General features: G+C 41.8%; 2 protein-coding genes across 3 annotated transcripts in view; one reads left to right on the top strand and one right to left on the bottom strand.

The window, feature by feature from the left end:
- SHLD2 (shieldin complex subunit 2) overlaps nt 1-11,907 on the bottom strand; it is a 94,450-nt gene extending 82,543 nt beyond the window's left edge. The window contains exon 1 of one of the 2 annotated variants that reach the window (XM_047703600.1): nt 11,804-11,907. The gene's annotated coding sequence lies outside the window, so the exon portion shown is untranslated. Of the gene's footprint in view, nt 1-2,750; nt 2,978-11,803 lie in introns of those variants that run through there. The other variant, XM_047703601.1, reaches the window with a different exon arrangement.
- Nucleotides 11,908-12,018: 111 nt separating this feature from the next.
- GLUD1 (glutamate dehydrogenase 1) overlaps nt 12,019-23,340 on the top strand; it is a 36,901-nt gene continuing 25,579 nt past the window's right edge. Inside the window, exon 1 of the mRNA XM_047703603.1 lies at nt 12,019-12,677. Within this exon, the coding sequence (XP_047559559.1) occupies nt 12,230-12,677 (448 nt within the window). The 5' untranslated portion in view covers nt 12,019-12,229. The remainder of the gene's footprint in view (nt 12,678-23,340) is intronic.

Raw genomic sequence — 23,340 nt, 5'->3', positions numbered from 1 at the left:
CCAACTAAATCTATAAGAGAAAACCAGCAACCTAGAGTAAGTTAGCATTGGAGCTGCTTTTGATGAGGACATTTGATCATGAGGGAAAATGTACATTTTTGTTTGATGGTGTCATGGGGTACTAGAAACCTAATTCAAAGCATGGAACCCATATACAATGATGAGCCTACTAAGAGAGTGTCCCCACAATAACCTGTAACTCTAAAGGGCAACACCCTCAGGGTAACAGTCATCAGAAAGTAAATCAACGCCTGAAGTCTTATAACCAAGATTTGCATCGTTTGATGGCCCAGGAAACTGAAAACCTTGGATGATGTGGCACCTTGCCTGACCCTGGGCACCTACAGAATGAAGCACAAAAAGAAAAAAAGTTGGAAAACACAAAAAGAGTAAGAAACACAGAAGATAAAGTGAAGGAAGATAGAACAGGGTAGAGACAGTAGAGTAGATAGTAGTAGTAGTAGATAGACAGAAGAGGTAATAGTTGCAAATGTTCTAGAACCTGCAAAGATGTCCATCTCTAGATTCAAAAATTGCAAATAATAACCAACCAATAGAGGATACTGGTAAAGCCATTAAACTGGTCCACTGAAAAGACCAGCTATCAGGTGAGCTGCCCCACCTCATCTCTTGCCATTTCTTCTGTCTCTCCCTCCCTCCCCAGCAGACCCACATAAACACTCTCTCTGGCCACAGTGAAGTACGACACAGTTACCTAACACTGACTATTCTGATCAGGCTTTTTTGGTTTAAAAAGAAGACATTTCGACCAGTTCTGAAAGTAGAGAGAAGGATATTATAAAAAGACACATGCATTAGAAATAAAACTAAACTTGGAAAGCCATTTTTCTGACCAAGTCACATCATGGGTTTCTGGCCAGCATTTAGACTGGACATGGCTGGGTACTTGCCCAAAAGGCAGTCAGTCATCTGTAGCCTGAGGAACAAGAGATGAAGGTCACAGGGTACAAAACATGACAGTCCAAAAGAGCTGGGAGCATAGATTGTGATTAAGATCAACAGTAGAGCTCCAGGTAACTCAGCAAAAAGCATGTTGGTCAACACAACAATTTGGCTGAAATGACAGTTAAAAATCTCCCTGTACCAATAGTAATTTCTTAATTTTGATAAATGTATTGCAGCTATGTAAGATGTTATCATAGTTAAAGATGGGTGAAGGGAACTCTGTAGTATCTTTACACCTCTTCTATATATCTAAAATTCTTTCTAAAGAAAAGTTATGTCAAAACAAATTATTATAAATAAAACTATTTCAAAATAAAAATTTTAAAAGTGGACAAATTGAACACATCTAGTCATTGTTTTTTTCAACTTTTAGTATCGTAAATACATCATGGAGTGCTTCTATGAGCCTAGATACATATTTTTAAGCATTTTTCTTTCATATTTCAGATTTTTCAGGTCTTATCCTACTCTAAAATTCAAACGGGTGGCTGAGTCACATGGGCATCTGACTCCTGAATTCAGCTCAGATCATGATCTCAGGGTAATGAGATCAAGCCCTGAGCCCCAGCTCAGTGCTGGGTGTGGAGCCTGTTTAAGACTTTCTCTCCCCCTAGGGGCGCCTGGGTGGCTCAGTGGGTTAAAGCCGCTGCCTCAGTTGAGCTCTCTATCTCTCTCTCTCTCTAAAAATAAAATAAAATTCAAAGTCATTTTTTTCCAGAGTCCTGGGATCAAGCCCCACATCGGGCTCTCTGCTCAGCAGGGAGCCTACTCCCCACCCCCCCCCGCCCCGCCCGCCTGCCTCTCTGCCTACTTGTGATCTCTCTCAGTCTGTCAAATAAATAAATAAATAAATCGTAAAAAAAAAAAAAAAAGATTTCTCTCCCCCTCAGGGCACCTAGGTGGCTCAGTTGGTTAAGCTGCTGCCTTTGGCTCAGGTCTTGATCCAGGGATCCTGGGATCAAGCCCTGTGCAGGGCTCCCTGCTCAGCAGAGAGCCTGCTTCTCCCTCTCCCTCTGACTGCTTGTGCTCTCTATCTCTGTCAAATAAGCAAATAAAATGAAAAAAAAAAAAAATTCTCTCCCCCTTTTTTCCCTTTGTTCCTTCCCCCTCCTCAGTTGAGCTCTCTATCTCTCTCTCTCTCTCTAAAAATAAAATAAAATTCGAAGTCATTTTTTTCCAGTTTTAACTGATGGCTATAGAGAAAAATTAGGAAAGCATAGGTGTTCCATAATGAGAACCAATACGGAAAAGCAGGGATTTGGACTAGAAATAACATGAGTCTGCAGAAATAAGTTAGGAATAAATTTAAGCATCCTTTGTTGTCCCATCTGTTCTGCTTCTGAGTTCAGACAGCAAGAGATGGGTCAGCAAGGAACACCTATAGTTGAAAATGCACAGTCATTCCAGGCTGATAGGCAGGCTATTGTTCTTATTCACACACTTTTTCATTTTTCTCTAAGAAAACGTTAAAATAAAAACCATAAGAGGCAAGGAACTGGAATTTCTCAGGGCTCAGGTTTTTTACTTTTTTTTTCCCATTTAAGTTTTTTCTAGTTAATTTAAAGCCAATTGTGTTTGCTTCTCTAATGTATTCTTCACTTTTTTTTTTTTGGTGTTTGTATTGTATAATGAAAAAGGCAAGACAGAATATGAAATTACAGAAGACCTTCAAAGTCTATCATTCTTTACAATACTTGTTTAAAAATACCAAAAAATTGTTATTCAAAAATAATTCCATTTTATATCTGACCTAGAAAAAAACATATGAAGGTCGGGATTCATACTTGCTTTAATTTGAGCCTCTTGTCACAGCTTCCCTGGAAGCTGGAAGTCCTGACACCTCTTTTCTCCCCGTAATAGACATTCCCACGGACGAACAGCTCTTCATTGATACCTCATTTTTTTTTCATAGCTGATCGGAACTTCCACTGTGGATGGCTGGTGATTCTAGAATCTAAGATGAATCTCTCTGTGTTTCATTGGTTCTAGATGGCCCTCCAGGAATACAATTATAAAGATGACATCCTTGGCAAGAAAACTGTGGAGGGCAAATATATGTAAAGGGCCATTTTACGTATCTGCCCTGTGGATCTTCAAAGTAGTCTCACCTCAGGGCACCTGGGTGGCTCAGTCAATTGCATCAGACACTTGATTCAGGGGCTGGGATCTCAGGGTCATGAGGAGCCTGCTTGGGATGCTCTCTCTGCCTCTGCCCCTCTCCCCAACCCCGTTCACACACACATGCTCTTTCTTGCACTCTCTCAAAAAAAGGAGTCTTACCCCCAACTGTGCTTCTGACAGTGTGTACTATAGAACACAGAGACTCCAGTGACACTGTCACGCTTGTCCTTAGCACAAACACAAGAACTTCTAATTTCAACAGAAAGACCAAACAGATGACCCCTCCTGTAGATGTAACTCACTTGCCTGTGTCTTATACCACTGCCAGTAAGTTGCTGGTAGCAGCTTAATCTGAAGATCCATTGAAATCATGGGATGCCTGGGTGGCTCAGTTGGTTGGACGACTGCCTTCGGCTCAGGTCATGATCCTGGAGTCTCAGGATCGAGTCCCGCATCGGGCTCCCGGCCTCGCGGGAGTCTGCTTCTCTCTCTGACCTTCTCCTAGCTCATGCTCTCTCTCACTGTCTCTCTCTCAAATAAATAAATAAAATCTTTAAAAAAAAAAAAAAAAGAAATCATTTGAGCATTTGATATTTCTTTATAACTCCCAGACTTTCCCCCAGAAACTGAGGATGTGTTTTCTGTTTCCATTCTGTTCTCCTGACTGGTGATAAACACTGCAGCATGAAGATATTGCCTTATAAGCTGTCAGTGCCCCCCTCCTCCCAGCCAAGAGACATATTCTAAAACTACGATCATTACATAAAATCTCAAAGGGAACTAGACTTAGCAAATGTCTCAAAGTAGAAAACATGAAACATAATGAGAGTTCTCAAAGGGAACTGGGTTCTAGATTTCTCAATGTAGAGAACATGAAACCACAGCATAATTCCCAGAGGTATATTTAAGAATGTTTCCCCCCTTTCAAACTGTGCTTATTTTCTAAGAGAATACATTATCACAATAAGAGAGCACATAGCGGGGCGCCTGGGTGGCTCAGTCAGCTAAGCATCTGCCTTCAGCTCAGGTCATGACCCCAGGCTCCTGGGATTGAGCCCCATATCTGGCTCCCTGAAGCCTGCTTTTCCCTCTGCTTCCAGCCCCCACTGCTTGTGTTTTCTCTCTCTCTCTCTCTCTGACAAATAAAATCTTTAAAAAAAAAAAAAATGAGAGAGAGAGCACAGAGCAGGTCAGTTATTTTCTGTGGCAAATACAGCAAACACTGCTGGTTGCCAACTTCACAATTATTCCTCCTGCTCTTTCTTCCTCACTGGCAGTGCCTATCTGTATTTTAGAAGTTCAGAGCGTCAGAAAGTTCTCCTTCCTGCCTCCTCCACAGTGAGGGCACAGCATGGAACCTGTTCCTAGCTACTAAGGCCCACCTAAAAGAGCTGAAGCTGGCCGACAGGCCTTTGAAAAGGTTTTCTTTACCAACAAAGGAACGCATATGGGAGGAAACTGCTGTTCTCCCACATAGCACTTAGTTGTGCCTGGCTGTGACCCCTGGAACTGATGTAGCAATCTTCTGACCAAGAGGAAAGATACCACCAACTTGCTGAATGTCATACTGAGAAAAGCTCTGGGTTCCCTGAGAGTATCTCTGAGCCCTTTACCAATAACAGGAATAGCCCTGCCTCCAGGCTTCTTGTTATATAATAATTAATCTCATTTAGTTTGCACCTTTAGTCTCTTGGACTAAAGCCACTTTTATTTGGATGTTGTTGCTTAAGGGCCAAAACATCCCAACCAATACAGCTAGCAAGTACCTGTTCCCTTCACTATCTTGGAGTTAGACCACTGCTACTTAGCTGATGCCAGCCATGACCAGTGTCTATGCCTTGATCCATCCTGGCTCATTCATGTTTTTCTTTTCTACCAAGAGCAGACTCAATGTCACTACACTCACATCTGCACTTCAGGATAAAGTTAGTTTCTTCACAACTTTTCCATGGTGAATGTGAAGGTACTTTTTGCTTCTCCAGCACACAAATATGCCTCAATTTTTAGCTTACACTTTCTTATTATTCAAATTTCAATCTCATATTAAGATCACAAGTGATCGGGGTGCCTGGGTGGCTCAGTGGGTTAAAGCTTCTGCTTTTGGCTCAGGTCATGATCCCAAAGTCCTGGGATCAAGCTCTGTATCAGGCTCTCTGCTCAGCAGGGAGCCTGCTTCCCTTCCTCTCTCTCTGCCTGCCTCTCTGCCTACTTGTGATCTCTGTCTTTCAAAAAAATAAATAAAATCTTTTAAAAAAAATCAAGATTAAAAGAAAAAACACTAGAAATCCTAAAAATTCCAGGTTCTTTTCTTGGATATAGTTTGTCTTTTACTTACTAAAAAAACATGCTCACTAAAGGGGACAAAAGATGAAAATTACAACTTTTCTGAAAATCCATGAGAAACACTAAAGTATTAGAAAAAATTTTCCTGAAAATTACAGCACAAAGGCTTGAAAAATAATCCATGATACACCCAAATTACCAATGCTGGGAGGAAAAAAAGGGAACTAGGGGATATTCATTTTTCAACCAAACTATTGTTTGGTTTTGGGTTCTGTTTTTAATTTATTTATTTATTTGAGGGTGGGGGAGAGGGTGAGGGAGAGAGAGAATCCCAAGCAGACTCCCTGCCGAGACAGAACCCAATGCAGGCCTGATCCCTCAACCCTGAGATCATGGCCTAAACCGAAATCAAGAGCCAGATGCTTAACTGATTGAGCCACCCAGGCAACTCTCAACCAAATTTCTGTTTAAACCGAACCATTATGATCAAATTCCTTTAACCAAAGTGTATGCTACCCTACACTCTCAAATCATGGTCTCATTTACCTTCAGGCTTTTGCATATGGTGTTCCCTTAGTATAAGGTTCTCTTCTCTCCCCACACTCAACTGGCTGATTAATGAAGTACTAATAAGCACTTGTGAACTAAAACCGATTGAAACATAGGGATGCCTGGCTGGCTCAGTCAGTAGAGCAGGCAACGCTTGGTCTCTGAGTCATGAGTTCAAGCCCCACAATGGGCATGGAGTCAACTTAAAAATAAATAAATAAAATATTGTCACAAATAAAATCTATTAAGGGGCGCCTGGGTGGCTCCATCAGCTGAGCATCTGCCTTCAGCTTGGGTCATGATCCCAGGGTGCTGGGATCGTGCCCCACATCGGGGTGCCTGCTCAGTGGGAGCCTGCTTCTCCCTCTCCTCCCTGCTTTGTGCTCTCTCTCACTATCTCTGTCACTATCTGTGTCTCTCTCTCAAATAAATAAAATCTTTAAAAATAAGCAAGCAAAAATAAAATAAAATAAAACCTGTTTAAAAAAAACTATTCAAATGAGAAAAATGGTGACCTAATAAAAGAAATACCAAGATTCTTAGTTCCTCATTTAGGAGCCCTTGTTTAAGAAGTTAAATATCTGGCTTGTCTACAGAGAGTAATAAATTATGTCAAATGAGAACTAAACAACTTTAAAGGAAAACAAAATTCTGACCACTGTTAAATTCTTCCTAAGTTCAAATTCACTACTTATACTTGAGAAGGCAAAGTCATCCTGAAATGAAAAACTGAAAACTGATGTTCTATGTAATAGATTATTCACTGTAGCACGGCTGTAACTTCAAGGTATTAGAAGCAATTTATGTGTCCATTGAGGGAGTAGCAAAAATAATTATAGCAGACGCATACAATGAAATATGGCATAATAACAAAAAAAATGAGCAATTAGCCAGTAAAATAAAATACATCTATTGGAAAGGAAGAAGTAAAACCATCTCCCTTTGCAGATGATCTTGTGTACAGAAAATCCTAAGGAACCCACCAAAATAATCATGAAAACTAATAAATGAGTTCCATAAGGTTAAAACACATGATATCAATATACAATAATCAATTCTATTTCTGTAAGGTGAAAAGAAGAACTTAAAAAGGAAGTTAAGGAAAGAATTCCAATTATAATAGCATCAAAAAGAATAAAAGTTTCAGTAATAAACTTCTTTTAAAGATCTGTTTATTTATTTGAGAGAGAAAGAGAAACTGTGCACACATGAGTAGGGCAAGGAGGGGCAGAGGGAGAGAGGGAGAATCCCAAGCAGACTCCCTTCTGAGTGCAGAGCCCAACACAGTCTCCATCTCACCACCCTGAGATCATGACCTGTGATCATGACCTCAGCTAAAACCGAGAGTCGGATGCTTAACGGACTGAGCCAATCAAGCACCCCCCAGTAATAAACCTAATGAAAGAAATACAGAACTTTTTTTTTTCAAAGATTTTATTTATTTATTTGGCAGAGAGATCACAAGTAGGCAGAGAGGCAGGCAGAGAGAGATGAGGGGGAAACAGGCTCCCCACTGAGCAGAGAGCCTGATGCAGGGCTCGATCCCAGGACCCTAAGATCACAACCCAAGCCAAAGGCAGAGGCCCAACCCACTGAGCCACCCAGGTGCCCAGAAGTACAGAACTTCTACTCTGAAAAGACAACAGGGCTGAGAGCAATTTTTAAAGACCTAAACAACTGAAAAAAACATTTCATGCTCATGAGTCGGAGATGTGATATCATTAAAATGGCGCTCCCCAAACTGATTCAACCCAATCCCAATAAAAATCCCAGCCAGAATCTGTGCAGCAATTAACCACTTGACCCTGAAATTCATTTTAATAGTCAAGGGACTCTGAAAACCAAACAAACTTGAAAAAGAACAAAGTTTGAGGACTCACACTTTCCAATTTCAAAATCTACTACAAAGTTACAGTAATCAAAATAGTGTGGTACTAGCATAAAGAGAGATATGTGAGCAAGTGGAGAAGAACTCAAGAGTCCAAAAACAAATCCTCACATTTAGGTCAATTAATGTTTGAAAGGGTATGAAGACAATTAAATGGGGAAAGAAATAGACTTTTGAACAAATGGATATTCACAGGCAGAAGAATGAAAGTAGATTCCTTCCTCATTCCATATACAAAAATCAACTCAAAATCCATTTTGAAACCTAAAACATAAAAGAACTAAATACAAAAAGACCTAAATGTAAAAGCTAACAATCTTAGAAGAAAACATAGGTGTAAATCTTCATGACCTCCAGTTAGACAATGGTTTCTTAGACATGGTACCAAAAGCACAAGCAACAAAAGAAAACATTAATAAACTGGACACCAAATTTTAGAATTTTTGTGCTTCAAAAGACACCATCAAAGAAGTGAACAAACAACAACAGAATAGTAGAAAACACTTCCAAATCATGTATCTGATAAGGGATTTGTGACTAGAGTATATAAAGAACTGTAACAACCCAACAATGAAGAGGAGAAATAATCCAACTTAGAAATGGGAAAAGGAGGGGCACCTGGGTGGCTCAGTCAGTTAAGCATCGAACTCTTGATTTCAGCTCAGGTCATGATCTCGGGGCTGGTGGAGAGGGGGGGAGTGGGTGGCGGTCTCATGAGATCGAGTCCTATATCTGGCTCATGGTGCAATCTGCTTGCTCCTCTCCCTCTGCTCCTCCTCTCACTCGCTTGCTCTCAAATAAATAAAGAAATAAAATCTTTCTTAAAAAAATAGGAAAAGGAAATGAATAGACATTTCTCCAAGAAAAGATAGACAAACGGCCAATGAGCACATGAAAAGATATTCAGCATCATTAGCCACCAAGGAAAAAAATGCAAATCAAAACCAAAATGAGCTACCGTTGCACCCCAGAAAATAACATGTGTTGCAGAGGATGCAGAGAAATTGTATCCCTCATATGCTGCTAATAAGAATTAAAACGGTGCAGCTCTGTGGAAAACAGTTTGTCAGTTTCTCAAGATTAAAAAACGTTATTTTTTTTTTTCAAAAGGTTAAACAGCAATTCCATTCCTAGGTATATACCCAAGAGGACTGAAAACATGTTTCCACACAAAAACTTGTACAAGAATGTTCATAAAAGCATTATTCACAACAGCCAAAAAGTGAAAATAACCCAAATGTCCACGATAAATGGATTAAAAAATGAGACAGTCATACAACAAATACTATTTAGCCATGAAAAGAAATGAAATACTGATCCATGCTATAACATAAATGAATCCTTACAACATTATCCTAAGTGAAAGAAGCCAGTCACAAAAGACCACGTATCATTCCATCTAAACAAAACATCCAGCAAAGACAAATATAAACACACAAGGCAGGAAGTATGTATTACTTTTCCAAATCATTTTTTTTTTAAAGACTATGAGGTTCTTTTATTTGTATGCTATGTCTTTCTAAATCCTAAAATTCTTCTTCTGTAATATTTTTAAAAGCACTTGAAAACATAAAAGCATGCAATGGATCAAAGAGAAATGACCTGGAATTTTAAAACAGCTAAGGAAAACTCATAAATGTCAAAGCCAGAAAACTGATCTGTCTTTGTTGAATATCATCAAATGACCAAAATTCCCTTCAGTTAAATTCTGGCTTCCTTTTGAAATGGAAATTACTCATAAATTTAAACTTTAATTTGCAAAATAACTGTATCTTTTATAAAGCAATCATCAATGTTACATATAGAATTGTTGAGTCACTATATGGTACACCTGAAAGTAATAGAACACTATGCTAACTGTACTGGCAATTAAAATAAACTAAATCATCAGTGTGAAGCTGAAACTCACTATACCTTACATCACAAAAGTTTAAACTAAATGCAACAATACTTAACATATTTCTTGGGATAGCAGCAATAGAATAACTTTGGGGTCGAATACACGGGCTTGAATCTCAGCCTGCTGTTTACCAGCTGGGCGACCATCAACAATGTCCTTGGTCTCTGTGAGCTTTAGTTCCCTCTTCCATCAAACCAGGAATTATAATAGTTTAAAAAAAGAAATACTCCGTTTACTTACTAAATGGGGGGAAGAAGAGTAGTGTTTGGAAATTTTCACTCCCTAAACTTATCGATAACATTTAGGGGTGCCTGGGTGGCTCAGTTGGTTAATCAGCTGCCTTTGGCTCAGGTCATCATCTCAGGGTCCTGGGATCAAGCCCCACATGGGGCTCCCAGCTCAGCTGGGAGTAGGCTTCTCCCTCTGCCCCTCCCCTGCGCTTGTTTTTTCTCTGTCAAATGAGTAAGTAAAAACTTAAAAAAAAATTACCTGTACCATCTGAAATTTTTTTACAACTTATATGTAATTTTAAAACATAATGAGGATTTAAAAAATAAAAGCATCTACTTTTTGGGTTCTTACGGAGCCCTTTTGTAAGTCATTTATAGATAGGAGACTCAGTTACAGATGACTTCCTCACTACTTCCATAGGCTTTCCAACTTTTGAATTTAGATGAATAAAACTTGGGAAGAAGCAAAGTTAAACATTGATTTTTCTGAAAGCTATGGTTATCACAAAAGAGATAATCGGGGCAATAAAACTAAGCTTTGAAACCACTTTCTTCAAAACATACCAAAGAATTTAATCTCAAGGGAAAAAATGTCCACATGTTTCTGGATGCTAATTCACTTTATTCTAAAATTTTGGTATCTGGGGTTTGGTTTTCATGGTTTTTTTTGTTTGTTTGTTTTTTGCAATGTAAAATGATAATACCATCAAGTGAAAAGGAAATTTGGTACCTTAATTTTTTTTTACCAACAAGACAAATTCAGGATTCAGTTTAAAGAATATTTTTCAGTGAAAAACACACAAATATAAATAATGATACATTTATCTAGCAAATAAGATAAAATATAATCTGCATCTTCTTTGCTTTGAGAGTACACTGAGATAGATGAATGTAATTTAATTTACGTTACCACTTCATACTTTGCAGTATATTGTAAGAATTAAGAACATTCTCTTCCATGTTCTAAGAGATGAATAAAGTGAATGTCAGGAAGTAAAGTAGTTTTGCAAGTCAAAAAGGTGCCATTTTAAAACCAACAAGGTACACCGGGACTAGTAAAGCTGGGAATGAGGCCTTCGGTACCTTTTCTTAAGCACTGAGTCATTAGAATGAAACAGGTGCCTACCCTACCCGTAGGAGCGTATGACTTTAGCATTCCTCAAGTATGTGCAAGTATAAAATTAACCCTCATGAAACTTAGACGTTTACAAAGCCTACTCTGGGCCACTTAATACCTATATTACGGAGAATATGCTGGAGTCTTATTATTGCATTTCTAGAGTGTCTTTGTTTTTAGACCGTATTTCTAAAGAGGGGAAGCACGGTCAGTAAATCTTAGAAAACTGCAATGACTCACGATAACTATTATTTTGACATTGATGAGTGGTTGCATGGGGTAAAATTTAAAACTTCATTTTTTTATTAAGGCCAGTGGACAAGGGATTCCCCAGCTCCCACGCTTTCTCCCTTCCAGTTCCTGCAAGCCACCTCCGGATGACATTTCCGTGCTTCATTCCCCGAAGGCAGAGCCAAGCCCACACACGCGCCTTCAACCGCCGCTTCACGGTCTCGGCGCCCCTCGCTCGGCCCCGCGCCCCGTAGGGACCCAAGACGACGGGCCGGCGGGGTGCTGGGCCGCCACCCCACCCGAGGGCGTGCAGGCGGAAACAAGGAACACCAGTGACTCACGCGGCCTGGCCAGCCGCCAGACCGCACCACCTTCACTGCTGCGGGGCCCGGGGATCCGCCTCTCAGCGCCCCTACGGGGGGAGGGGAAAGCTCCTCCCGCCGCAAGCCCCCTTCCCGAGCTGACCCCCTCCCCACACTGGCCCCCTCCCCAGATCGAGGTCGGGGGCGCGCACAGACCTGAGACACCGCCTCCCTGTAGATCCGGCCAGTCCTGGGAGGCTTCGCCCCTCCCTCCCCGGCCGGCGCGAGCATGCGCACTGAGCCCTCCCGCGTCAGCGCGCCCCCGAGCGCCCCTGCAGGCACGCGCCGCCGCCTGGGAGGCCGGGCGAGGCCGCGGCAGAGACGGAGGCCCGGCTCCCTGGGCGGCGCGCACCGCCCCCCCCCCCCCCCCCCCCCGGCGAAGCCCTGCCATTCACAAGCGACTTGCGCCCGCGGCCCCCAAAGTCCGTCCTCCCCGTTAGGCGGCGGGGGCCGGAGGGGAGGGGACAGCCCAGGGGGCAGGAAACTGCAGCTTAAAAGAGCAGCGGGCGCCGGGCCCTTTCTCCCTCCCTCCGTTCCCGGCCTCTGCGAGTGCCTCCGCTCCGCGGCCTCCGCCCCGCCGCCATGTACCGCTGCCTGGGCGAAGCGCTGCTGCTGTGCCGCGCGGGGCCCGCCGCCTTAGTCTCCGCGGCGGCCGACTCGGCCGCGCTGCTGGGCCGGGCCCGCGGGCAGCCCGCCGCCGCCGCCCCGCAGCCGGGGCTCGCGCCGCCCACCCGGCGACACTACAGCGAGGCGGCGGCCGACCGCGAGGATGACCCTAACTTCTTCAAGATGGTGGAGGGCTTCTTCGACCGCGGCGCCAGCATCGTGGAGGACAAGTTGGTGGAGGACCTCAAGACCCGGGAGAGCGAGGAGCAGAAGCGGAACCGGGTGCGCGGCATCCTGCGGATCATCAAGCCCTGCAACCATGTGCTGAGCCTTTCCTTCCCCATCCGGCGCGACGACGGCTCCTGGGAGGTCATCGAAGGCTACCGGGCCCAGCACAGCCAGCACCGCACGCCCTGCAAGGGAGGTGAGCGCCGGCCTAGCCCCTCGCGCCCTCCCTCGCCGTCCTGCCCTGCCGGGATGGGCACTGGCCCCCACCCACCCTCGCCCCAGCCCCAGCCGCGGATGTGTCAGGTTCGCGCGGACAGTGATTTTTCCTCCCGAAACCGCCACGTAGTGATCCCATCTTCTGCCCCGTGACCCATCATCCCCGGCCCCTGCCTGTGGATGTTGCATGCAGAATAGATGCTGCACGGCTCTTCCTTCGGTCCTAGCGTAGGTGACACCTAGGGTGGGTCCTGACGAAATGCACTTCTAGAAATGGGAATGCCTGGCCCATCTGACTGTGCCTTTGCAAGTTTTTGTGAGCTTCTATGACTCACTCGATCACGAACTATGAAATAATTATTTCCGGGTTTTTTTCCTCCACTCATTTTTACACCAGTGGCAAATGCTACAGAAACTTACAAAGTGAATTGCCTTTTACGTTTGAAATCTAGACAGTTTTGCTAACCAAATGATTTTACTAATTACACATTGGTCTTTTAAATCACGTCATTTTTCTGACCTGACACTTATGTTTTGCACACACCAAAGAAAAAGAAAGAAAGAAAAGAAAAAAAAGTAATGCAAGAGCGACGTAACATCTCCGACAAACAAACACCGGGCGCGCTGACAGTAAATCTAAAGGGTGTAGAATGCAGGACCGCCCGCCAGCCAATGGAATGAAATAGCCCTGGGGGTGTGTACTGGTCCTGGCTAGCACCAGATTTGAGCTTGGGGAAAAGATAAAGTACTGAAGAAAGGAGTTGAATCGGTTACAATTTGGTAGTCCCAAGTTATCCTGTACTTAATTTTTTTTTTCTTCTGCGCTTACATTTTTGAGATTTGGCTTCCTTCGAGCAAATATAAACTTAAAAAAATTTTTCCCCTGTACATGGCACAGTACATCTTCTAAAAGTGCTTAAGCATAACCTAGAAAAAGGGCACAACCACTTTTTTTCTATTTGGGAAAAAAAAAAAAAAGATGTTGAGTAAAGGACCCAGGGAGTTGAAGTCTTGCTGGAGATTGCTTGGCAAATAAGCACAGAGAGGGTGTCGGGCTGGACCAGTTCTCTCCATGAGCCTGGTACAGTATTCAGTATACGAGCTGACTTCTAAGGATAGTTTTTAGAAATCTCTCTTCTGGAAAAATTGGAGCTCTGCTGGCATTTCCAAACTGGGAACAAAGGTTGTCTGAACCTGTTTAATGATTTACCTGTTAAATTTGCATTGACGCCACCCTCTTCTAGGACGGACCTTTAGAGCTTAATACCCTCTAGCTCTCGTTGCTCTTCTCAAACTAATATTTGAACCACTTTGACCTTTAATTTCCCTTTGCACTTCCAAATTACATAAAAGTTAGTCTCCTACATCACCTTCCTTCTTCCTACCACTCCCTTACTCTCTAAACCAAGAATACAAGTTTAGGCTCCCAAGAAAAGCAAACAAGGATGTTGGAGGAAGAGAAGTTAGCAAATTTTAAGTTGCTATGTTTCTTTAAAGTGGCCATCTAGTTTATATTACTGTCCTCTTGGCAGTATATTCCAGTCACTTAAAAGATAAGCAAGTAAACCATTATAGATATTTTTCTTCAGGGTCTGATTTCGTTTCCTTGAAGTTCTTTATATTCCGAGTCCTCTCCTATCTTTATATATCACAACTCTACAAACTCTCTAAAGCAACTAAAATTTACCATGGTGTGTCAGTCCTCCTCCTCTTGTTGCCACAGCAGTTTTAATGCGAAAATACTGAACCTAGCAACAAACCACATCAGCCATATTAAGGCTCTGCTATTGTAGCATTTGCTTGTACCGGAGTGTAAGAAACAATTCTGTCCAATTTACCCCATTTACCAGAAGGCATGTACTGAAAGTGCTATTAACTCCAGAGAGAAACTGAATTGCAGCTAATAATTAGTTAAGCAGGCATTGCAAGATAACATAACATGAAAATTAGCCTCTATAAAGTGGTAAATGTTTTATCTTAAGGAATTTCAAAGACTTCAAGGAGATAATAGGATTGATTGGGCAGGATTATATAGCTATGAAAGGCCTTAAAAATATTTTGGTGTGCTTTACTTAATGCATGGTGTGCTAAATCGTTGATCAGCAAAATTTGGGTAATGTGGACGTGCATGCTTTGCTTTTTGTAACACTCCAGGATCTTTCTTCCCATTTATTACTTCAATCTGACTGCAGAGAATGTATATTCGATGAGCACCCTATTTTGAGTAGTTTTGTTTCCAATTAAACATTTAAAGCTTTTTTTTTTTTTTTTTTTAACTTACAAAAAGGTTATTGACCTTCATGGTTGCACTCTGGTCTTACAAAATATATTAGGTGATTGAAATTTCCAAGGATGCGTTGAATAATCCCTGTGGCTTAAGTAAATCTTTCTCTTTTAAACACACTTTTCTCTCACCACCTCAGCTGCCTTCTCTACCAGTGTTCTTGCGTGCACACACGCTCACACACACACAGCCTTGTCTGCTGTTCATCTTTTTCATAACCCTCAGTGTTCTGCAGCTAATCTTCCCTGAAGAGTGACCTTCTACCTGAGTTTTCTGAAATACAATTTTCAAGGTTGAAGCAAAGTAACAACCTAATTATAATCTGTGTAAGGGGAACAGGTGGTTTGAAGACCTGGGGGTGGCTGATGTGTACTTTATTCCAAGTAAATATTTAATAATACATTTTGGTTTTTTTGCTCATTTTCCCGCAAAGCATATTTAACTGAAGTCATCAGATTTTACATGTATTAAGCATTTGCAGTAGAGTATGCTGTAGACTCTGAAGGGAAATTTCAAGAGCAGCCTTAATATTTTCAACAAAGATGAATATTGTGGGAATTTCTGCTTTGAGAAGACTTTTTCATAGTTTCTTACATGTTTGAAAACATTATCAGTGATTGTTTCTGTTAACTTTCTCAGAATAAATTCTATATTCTTTTGGCCCATGGTTCTGCAACCAGTTCTGAGACCAGTGCAGTACCTTTTTAGAAAGAAGTTTATCATTTAAAAATCAGTTTTGGGGGGCACCTGGGTGGCTCAGTCAGTTAAGCAGCTGACTCTTCTTTTCAGTCATGGAAGTCTTGGGATCCCTAGCATGGGACTTTGCACTCAGAGGTTTTGCATCTGTTTTGAATTCTCTCTCTCCCTCTGCCCCTCCCCCTGCTCTTGCGTGCTTTCTCAAGTCTTTTAAAATTTTTTAAAAATAAATAAAAGTCAATTTGGGGGGAGAAGTACAGATTGATATTAAATGACGTAGGAGCAATTTAACTTTGTCTCCTAGGTTGTTCTTTCCCACCTTCTTACCTTCATATTAGAACTATTAAGCCAAAGTTCCCTGTTCCTGCTTCTTCTACCATAGAATTTTCTAAAATTTTCATCATTTTAAATAAAGTTGTTGGGGGTTCCTGGGTGGCTCAGTGGGTTAAAGCCTTTGCCTTTGGTCAGGTCATGATCCCAGGGTCTTGGGATTGGAGCCCCACATCCGGCCTCTCTGCTTGGCGGGGAGCCTGCTTCCTCCCCTCTGCCTGCCTCTCTGCCTACTTGTGATCTCTGTCTGTCAAATAAATAAATAAATAAAATCTCTTAAAAACTAAAGCAAAAAAAATAAAGTTGATGGACTATAAATGGAATAGTCTGGTACACTGACCCTAAATCTCTTGTTAAACTGTAAATATCAGTACCCCCCCCCCCCCCAAAAAGTATAAATTATAATAACCTGTGGACTTGTTCTTTAAGAGCCAAAATGCAAAAAAGCAGTGGGAGGTAGACAGTCTTTGTTCTATCCCTGGGAGACAGGATGCCGCTGAGGTTCGGAGTCCAGTAGTATCATTCAGCCAGTCCTCTGGGTTACCACTGCATAGTGAATGGTGGTGCTTTGTAGGAAGAGTGTAGAAAGTACTGATAACTGTTTAAAAATGACACATGCTCTGCCTTCACTGGAAAAAAAAAAAATGTTTCTGATTTATTTCTGCTGTGCCAGATTGACAGCCTGCAGAACATGGATAACTTTGAATAAATGCTCACACTCAATATTCTTGAAGTGTGAGCGTGTGTCCGCATCTGTTCCCACAAGAGAAAATGTAGCCTTTGTAGATAAACTTAGGATTTAACTCAGTCTGAAAATTCTGTTAAAAGACAGGTGATTTGTAATGTGTTCTTGCCCTAGACCTCATCCCTGAGGGTTTTGTTGCTGCTGCTCCTGCTGTTGTTTTTAATCCTTTTTAATTAAATCCAGAACTGGGTTGCCATGATAGAGGCCTTTGAATTTCATGGAAGCCAAATGCCCTTGACCTCCCCCCAACCCTAATATACTAGAGAATGAAGAGCTAAGGAATGCGGTGGAGACAAATGCATCAGATGGGATGCATCAGAAGGCGGTTCGGTCTTCCCCTCACTTGGGGCGAATCCATGTAGGTGGCTGGCCCTGGCAGTAGAAAGCCGGTATGCAGGAAAGACACTGCCCACTCATTACGCAGAGAACACATTGCAGGAATTGGGGCATCAAAAATCAGAGGACAAGTACCAGTATATTAAACTTCAATAAAAGTGCAGTGTTTAAATTTTAAGTAGAAGAAGTAAAAATCAAACATGAACTTTCTGGTTTGTAGAGGGAAGAAATTAGGTGGCATACAGCTGTTGATAATAATTTAGATTGTTTAAGAAAATTGTTTTTGTCCAGTGATGTTTAAAGGTGCTGAGAGTTCTGCCAAGAACCAATAAAGACCAAAATAATTAGCTTTGGGTTGTTGAATTCCTAGGCAGTAGCCTGACTTAGGATTTCCAGGATGTTGTGGGACTTTTTTTCCCATTTATTTTGCATAATACTAGATTTTCATAATACAAAAAAAAAAAAACAAAAAAAAAAACACCAGACCTCTTACATCACCGCAGTTAAGAACATTGATTCATAAATAGCCCATGATGGCTGTACCCAAGAAACTCCTGTTAAAATAGCTGTATATCATTCAGATACTCAAGTAGTGATAACGGTTATAAAATCAAAAATGAACCAACTCTGTCCAGCGCTTTACCATGAAATAACTGAACAATTTTCCGTCCACAGTTCTTACCTAAAACTGATCTAGCTATCCCAGTGAGGCAATGTTTTCCCCTTTCCAGAGGCAGAAATTAATGTAGATGACTCACTATCAAAAAGACTGAAGCATTGGTGTATGAAATACTATGGCTAAAGGCAGGACAGGTTTCACCAAGGGCCGAGTGGCGGCCTGGGAGAAGGCTGCTCCAGACCTTAAGTTCCTTTCCCAAAGGCAGCAGCACCTGAGAGATCTGTCTCCACACAGGTCAACTGGCAAAGCAAGGGGTGACCTAACAGCTCACATTTGTTGAGCTCTCTGTGGACACCAGGCATTTTGCTAAGAGCTTTTCATGCATCATCGCTTTTATTCTTCGCAACAACCTCATGAACACACTGTTGCCCCGACTTTGAAAAAGGGATACTAGGGCTGAAAAGCGAAGACTCCTCCAGTAAGGTTACACCCCCACCCAGTTTAAGTAGCAGAGTTGGGGTTCGGGCTCCCATCCTCTGGCTCCAGCACCCACCTCCTTAATGATTATTGTTTGGGACCTATTCACATGAAAAAAAAAGACGTTATATCCTAAGCAGTGACTGAGAACCATGTCATGCCCTCAGGACCAGGACTCCCGAACGCTTTGGATCATTTGAAATGTGTTGAAAGCTATTAGAAGGCCTCCCTTCCTAGAAAATGCTTGCGTAGTCCAACAGCTGTGCATATAAAACTCGCTCGTATCTGAAATCTTTACAGGCCCGTTTATTCCAGGCGGCCGTGAAAGAACTTCCGAATGAGAGTTTTCCGCTGGAAGGTTTGGAGAGCTATAGTGTGGAACAGTTTAATGTGACAGTCAGGAGAGCTCCTTTCCTTACCAGAATGCTAGAACATGGATCTTGAAGGGTTTTCAAAGGAATCATTTGAACAAGGCTTTCTTCTGAGTGCCTCTTCCTTAAAAACTCCGAAGTTACAGTTTGTCATGAATTGCTGTTTCTCTGGCTAGAGAAAATCTAGAGAAAAATGTGAAAGACGACCCAAGTGAAAATTATAAAGGTTGTCAGTAGTGTGACTCCTTTTGCCATATATCATCGTCATAAATACGTGGACATGGGCCTTTAAAAAAAAAAAAAAGTATTTTGTACATTTGAGCCTTAGGATGTACATGGACTCCTTGTTGTTTTTAATCCCTTTTACCATGAGAGAAACTGCAAGGGAATAGTAGTCAAGGGTGGAAGTCCCCGTATTGGGGGTTTACTGAATAAGGACTGTGTTTATTATGAGCTATAGATTATATTCCAGATAAATCAATTTTTCCATTATGTGTTCGTTTTCCCTGCAGGCAAGAGCTTTAAACATTATGCTTAATTAAGGAGCATTCCTTAACTCCTGGGGATTTCTGATAGTTCACCTGTTCATTACAGGCATTTTAATCCTTGCTCTGTCAGGTACTCTGCTCTTCCGCTGGGGGAACTATCCATAAGAAAGCTTTAACTAAACAAAGCTGATTTTTTTTTTTTTCTCAATGTCTTTTCATTGATTTCCTCAGAATAGAACAGAATCCCAAATCTTCTTACGGTATCTGTGGCATTCTCCTTTTGTTTTTTGCTCAGTATTCTGTTTCTACATTTTCCTTTCCCAGAACTAGTCAGTAAATGACACAGTTGGGAACACTCAACAGTGCGTTGCTACAGTAGGAGTTAAAAGAAAATACCAGGGAATGACCCTCTTGATCTGTAAGCAGGGAGGGCTGGATAGGATTTGGACGGGGGAAAGATGATTTTAGATAAAGAGAAATAGAGGGGGTGACTGATTAAGCCCAGGTAAGAGGCAGGACCATGTGATGGGGTCATAGGGACAACCTGTGTGTGTGTAAATAGGGGAAAGCCAGGGGTCATGGCATAATGAATATTTTTTCGGTCTTTGTCCCTAGTTCCTGACACACAGCTCCTAAAATCCTTGTGATTTCCTGAGTGATAGAGGTGCTGAGAGCCTCTTTTATCCTAATATTTGGTCTTGACTCCAGTTCCTGACACAGAGCTCCTAAATCCCTTGGAATTTCCTGGGTGATAGGAGCATCTTTTGTTTTAATGAGGCAACTCTTGGTGGGTTCCTGGATAGCGTCAGGATGGCAGCTGGCCACCAGAAAGATGAAGCCATGATGAGTAGCTTGGAACTTTGAGCCCCATCCCTTATCCTTCTCCGTGGAGGTGAGAGGAGTTGGACATTGAGTTAACAGCCATCATGCCTACGTGAGGAAGCCTTCATAAAAATCCCAAACGACTAGATTCTGAGAGCTTTCTGGTATTCATCCATGTGCCAGGAGGATGGCACACCTGTGACACAGGGATGGAAGCTGCTATACTCAGGACCCTTATAATAAACCAGCGAACATATGTAAAGTGTTCACTTGAGTTCTGTGAGCCATTATAGGAAATTACCAAACCTGAGGAGGGAGTCATGGGAGCCCCAGTTTGTTACCAAGTTGGACAAAAGCCTGGGTACCCTGAGCATGCAATACTTGTGATGAAGATGAAGGCCAGTCTTGTGGGACTAAGCCCTTAATCTGTGGAGTCTGTGCTAACTCCAGGTAGTCAGTGTCAGAATTGAGTTAAATTGTATACAACAATCAGTTGGTGCCCACAGAGATTTGGAGAACTGGCTGTTGGTGTGGAAAACCCACACATTTGGTGTCAGAAGTGTACAAGCAGAAACAGCTTTCCCTTTGTGCTTGTTGGGTGGATAATGAGAACTCTGGGAGGGCCCAGAAGGCTAGGCAGCAGAGGAACTGAGAATGAGATAACGCCTCTGTTTCTAGCCTGAGGCACCGTTAGGGAAAGGGGTGGTATCAGCTACCCAGAAAGTGTAATTAGGAAAAAGGGCTGGCTTTTTAAATTAAAGGAAATTGGGTATAAAGTGATCCTTAGGACAATTGGAAATACAGGCATATGTATTTTCTTGATCTTACTCTGGCAAAGTACAGTCACTGCCTGTGGTGCTTGTCTAGTCCCTGTCTTCTGTCTCCCTCTAATCCTCTTCCGGCTCTTACGATCCATCTCAAGTATCACCTAGACTTATTAATTATTTATATGAAACTGGATATCTGTAATGTCAATCCTTTATCTTTGAACCTTTTTATAACAAGTTGCCTTTATATTTTCCTAAATGTCCGATTTTATACTCACCACTTTTAACCTGGCATCGTTTCCAAGACCTGTTTGGTGGGAAGGGGGGACTAAGTTTACTGCTATTAGCAGAATAAGCAATCTGTGAAACCAGTGATCAAGATTCCCCCGTCTTAATCCATAATCTTTCCTCCATCTATTGGGCAGTAAGTTCAATACTTAGTATAAGACAAAGCTGCACATTCAATAAACAGTACGTATTTAAATGCAGGGAAATCATTTGGGAGGATATGTACACACACACATACATGCGCACACTCTCTCTCTCTCAGATCGCTAAGAATGGTCACCCATAAGGAAAAGACGGGGTTTACATAGTGATAGGGGAGATTTCAGTTTTTTCCGTGTTTAAGTTTGGATGAACATGTACATACGTGTTGAAACTTCTAAATGTTAATGAAAAGAAGAAATGAAATATTTTTCATTTCTCCAGCATCAGCTAAACATATGTTTCCCAGAACTTACGAAGTTTGTCTCTTCAAAAACACTTAAAGATTTTGATAATGGGGTTTCCCTGCCTTCTTACACAGACAGGGACACTGTCAAAGCAGTTAAAGGTATGACTTTCCTTTGTTACCGAACAAAATGCTCTCTGCAGTGCCGAATGAATTTTTATCTGAGACTTCCCATATTTTCTGTGGTGGTTCCTCACTGCTGCTTGCCCTCCTCTCCATTTGTAATTCAGGTATGCCATTCTCTTGCAGGTTAGAGATGATATTAGTATTAAGTGAGAAAAGAAGTGTTCTCAGGAGTAAATGGAAAGAGGGTTAGTGCATGCATTTTATGAATTCTCAGCTCTTTTTGCTTTCCTGTGAGTTCTGTGCTTGTGGTAGAACTCTTCAGAATCTCTCTGAAAAGAAATAGAATACTGTTGGAAATGGAACTTTTAATAAATCAAGCCCTATTAAAAGATCTTAGTTCAAGTAATTTTTAAAACCATTTGAGTTTTCGTGAATCTGTTCAGTTAATGATTCATCATAAAAAAAAAAAAACAATGTTGGCTCGGTTGCTAGGAGCTTTTTTGTCTGTTTTTGGTTTTGAGTCAGCTAGCGAAAGGAAAAAAATTGAAGCTACTCATTTGTGGTTTTCACTGAATCTTTTCTCAAAGTAAGGAGCTGGCGTGGTTTCTTCATCACTAGAGCAACTTCAGCTAATTTTTGCTTTTGTTTTTTGTTTCTCCTAGAAAAATGTGCTGTATACCGATCAGGAGACTCTTGAGGATGAGACTCTTTGGTCATTAAGTCAAAAGGCAGAGAAACGCTGTGTTGTGTAGCATGCAGATGTATGCCTGTTATTAATGTTCTTTTGAAACATCTGGATTCCTGTTAGTCTAAAATAACTTTATGGTAGCGTTAATTACTCTTCAGAATGAAAGGTTTGATTTCAAAGCTGTGTTACCAACCCTTCAACTTCACCAGGTTTGATAGATGATAAACCTTGTCATGGATGCTATTTCTTCAGTTTCCTCTGGTGAACTAGAAGTTCAAGTTACTCTGTGGGCCATTCAGAATGTGGTCCTTGATTTTTAGACCCTGTTTCTAATGATGTGTGTAATCACCCAGTTCCTGTTCTAGTTTGGCCAGCCATGGACTCCTGCTTTTCACTGCACGTGTTCACCTCCAGCGTGACGTGACGCCTGCCAGTGCTGTGTTCAGAGACCCGGTTAGCCTCCTCCTGAACCCTAGTAGTGCTAATGGCAGCACAGGCTGACAGGTAGTGCTGTAGGACTTCAGGAAAGAAAAAAATCTTGATTTGCTTTTCTCAATTCCTGGAATAAAACTTGGGGTCCTTCTAGTTTCTATCTTTGTGCCCCCATCCAGTCCCGGCCTGTCCCAACTCACCTTTAGCCTTCTCTGCCATAGTACCTATCCCACAGGAAAGAAGGAAAAGTGTGGTTTTAGAAAAAGTGAAGATATCAGACTGCACATAAGATCCTTGTTTCATTTTGGTTTAAAACATTTTAAGCTTTCCTGGTTTTCGTGTGTGTGTGTGTGTGTTACCTGTTATTTCGCTTTACTGAACAACTTTGTCTTCAAATTCTGTATTCTTGAAATACCAGAGGCATTCAGGAATGCTCTGTTTTCCCCCTTTCAGAACTTCGAAGCATAACATGTGGTGACTGTCCTGACTTGGGGTAGTCAGTGTCACATCAAGTATATGTCTGTCACATTGCTTGGTCCCTCACTCACCCCACTTGCGTTGGTATCTCATAACTGACTGGCTTTGTACACAGTAAAGAGCGACTTCTTTTTTGCCCTCATACTCTTAATATCCAATAGAATGTGGGTAAGAATTTTTAGGTGACAGTATATTTTTAGTAATTACCTTTGGTTTCCAGTCCCATGAGAAGAAAAGCAAGTGTAGCTTTCTCTTAGATGTGGATGAACTCTCGGTTCCGATGCCTGTTTTTGTCTCAAGTATTGGTACAGT

The sequence above is a fragment of the Lutra lutra genome, chromosome 14, assembly GCF_902655055.1.
Source record: "Lutra lutra chromosome 14, mLutLut1.2, whole genome shotgun sequence".
NCBI classification, from domain to species: Eukaryota; Metazoa; Chordata; class Mammalia; order Carnivora; family Mustelidae; genus Lutra; species Lutra lutra.
Note: the sequence above shows the minus strand (reverse complement) of the source record. Positions and strands in the feature narration are given on the sequence as shown.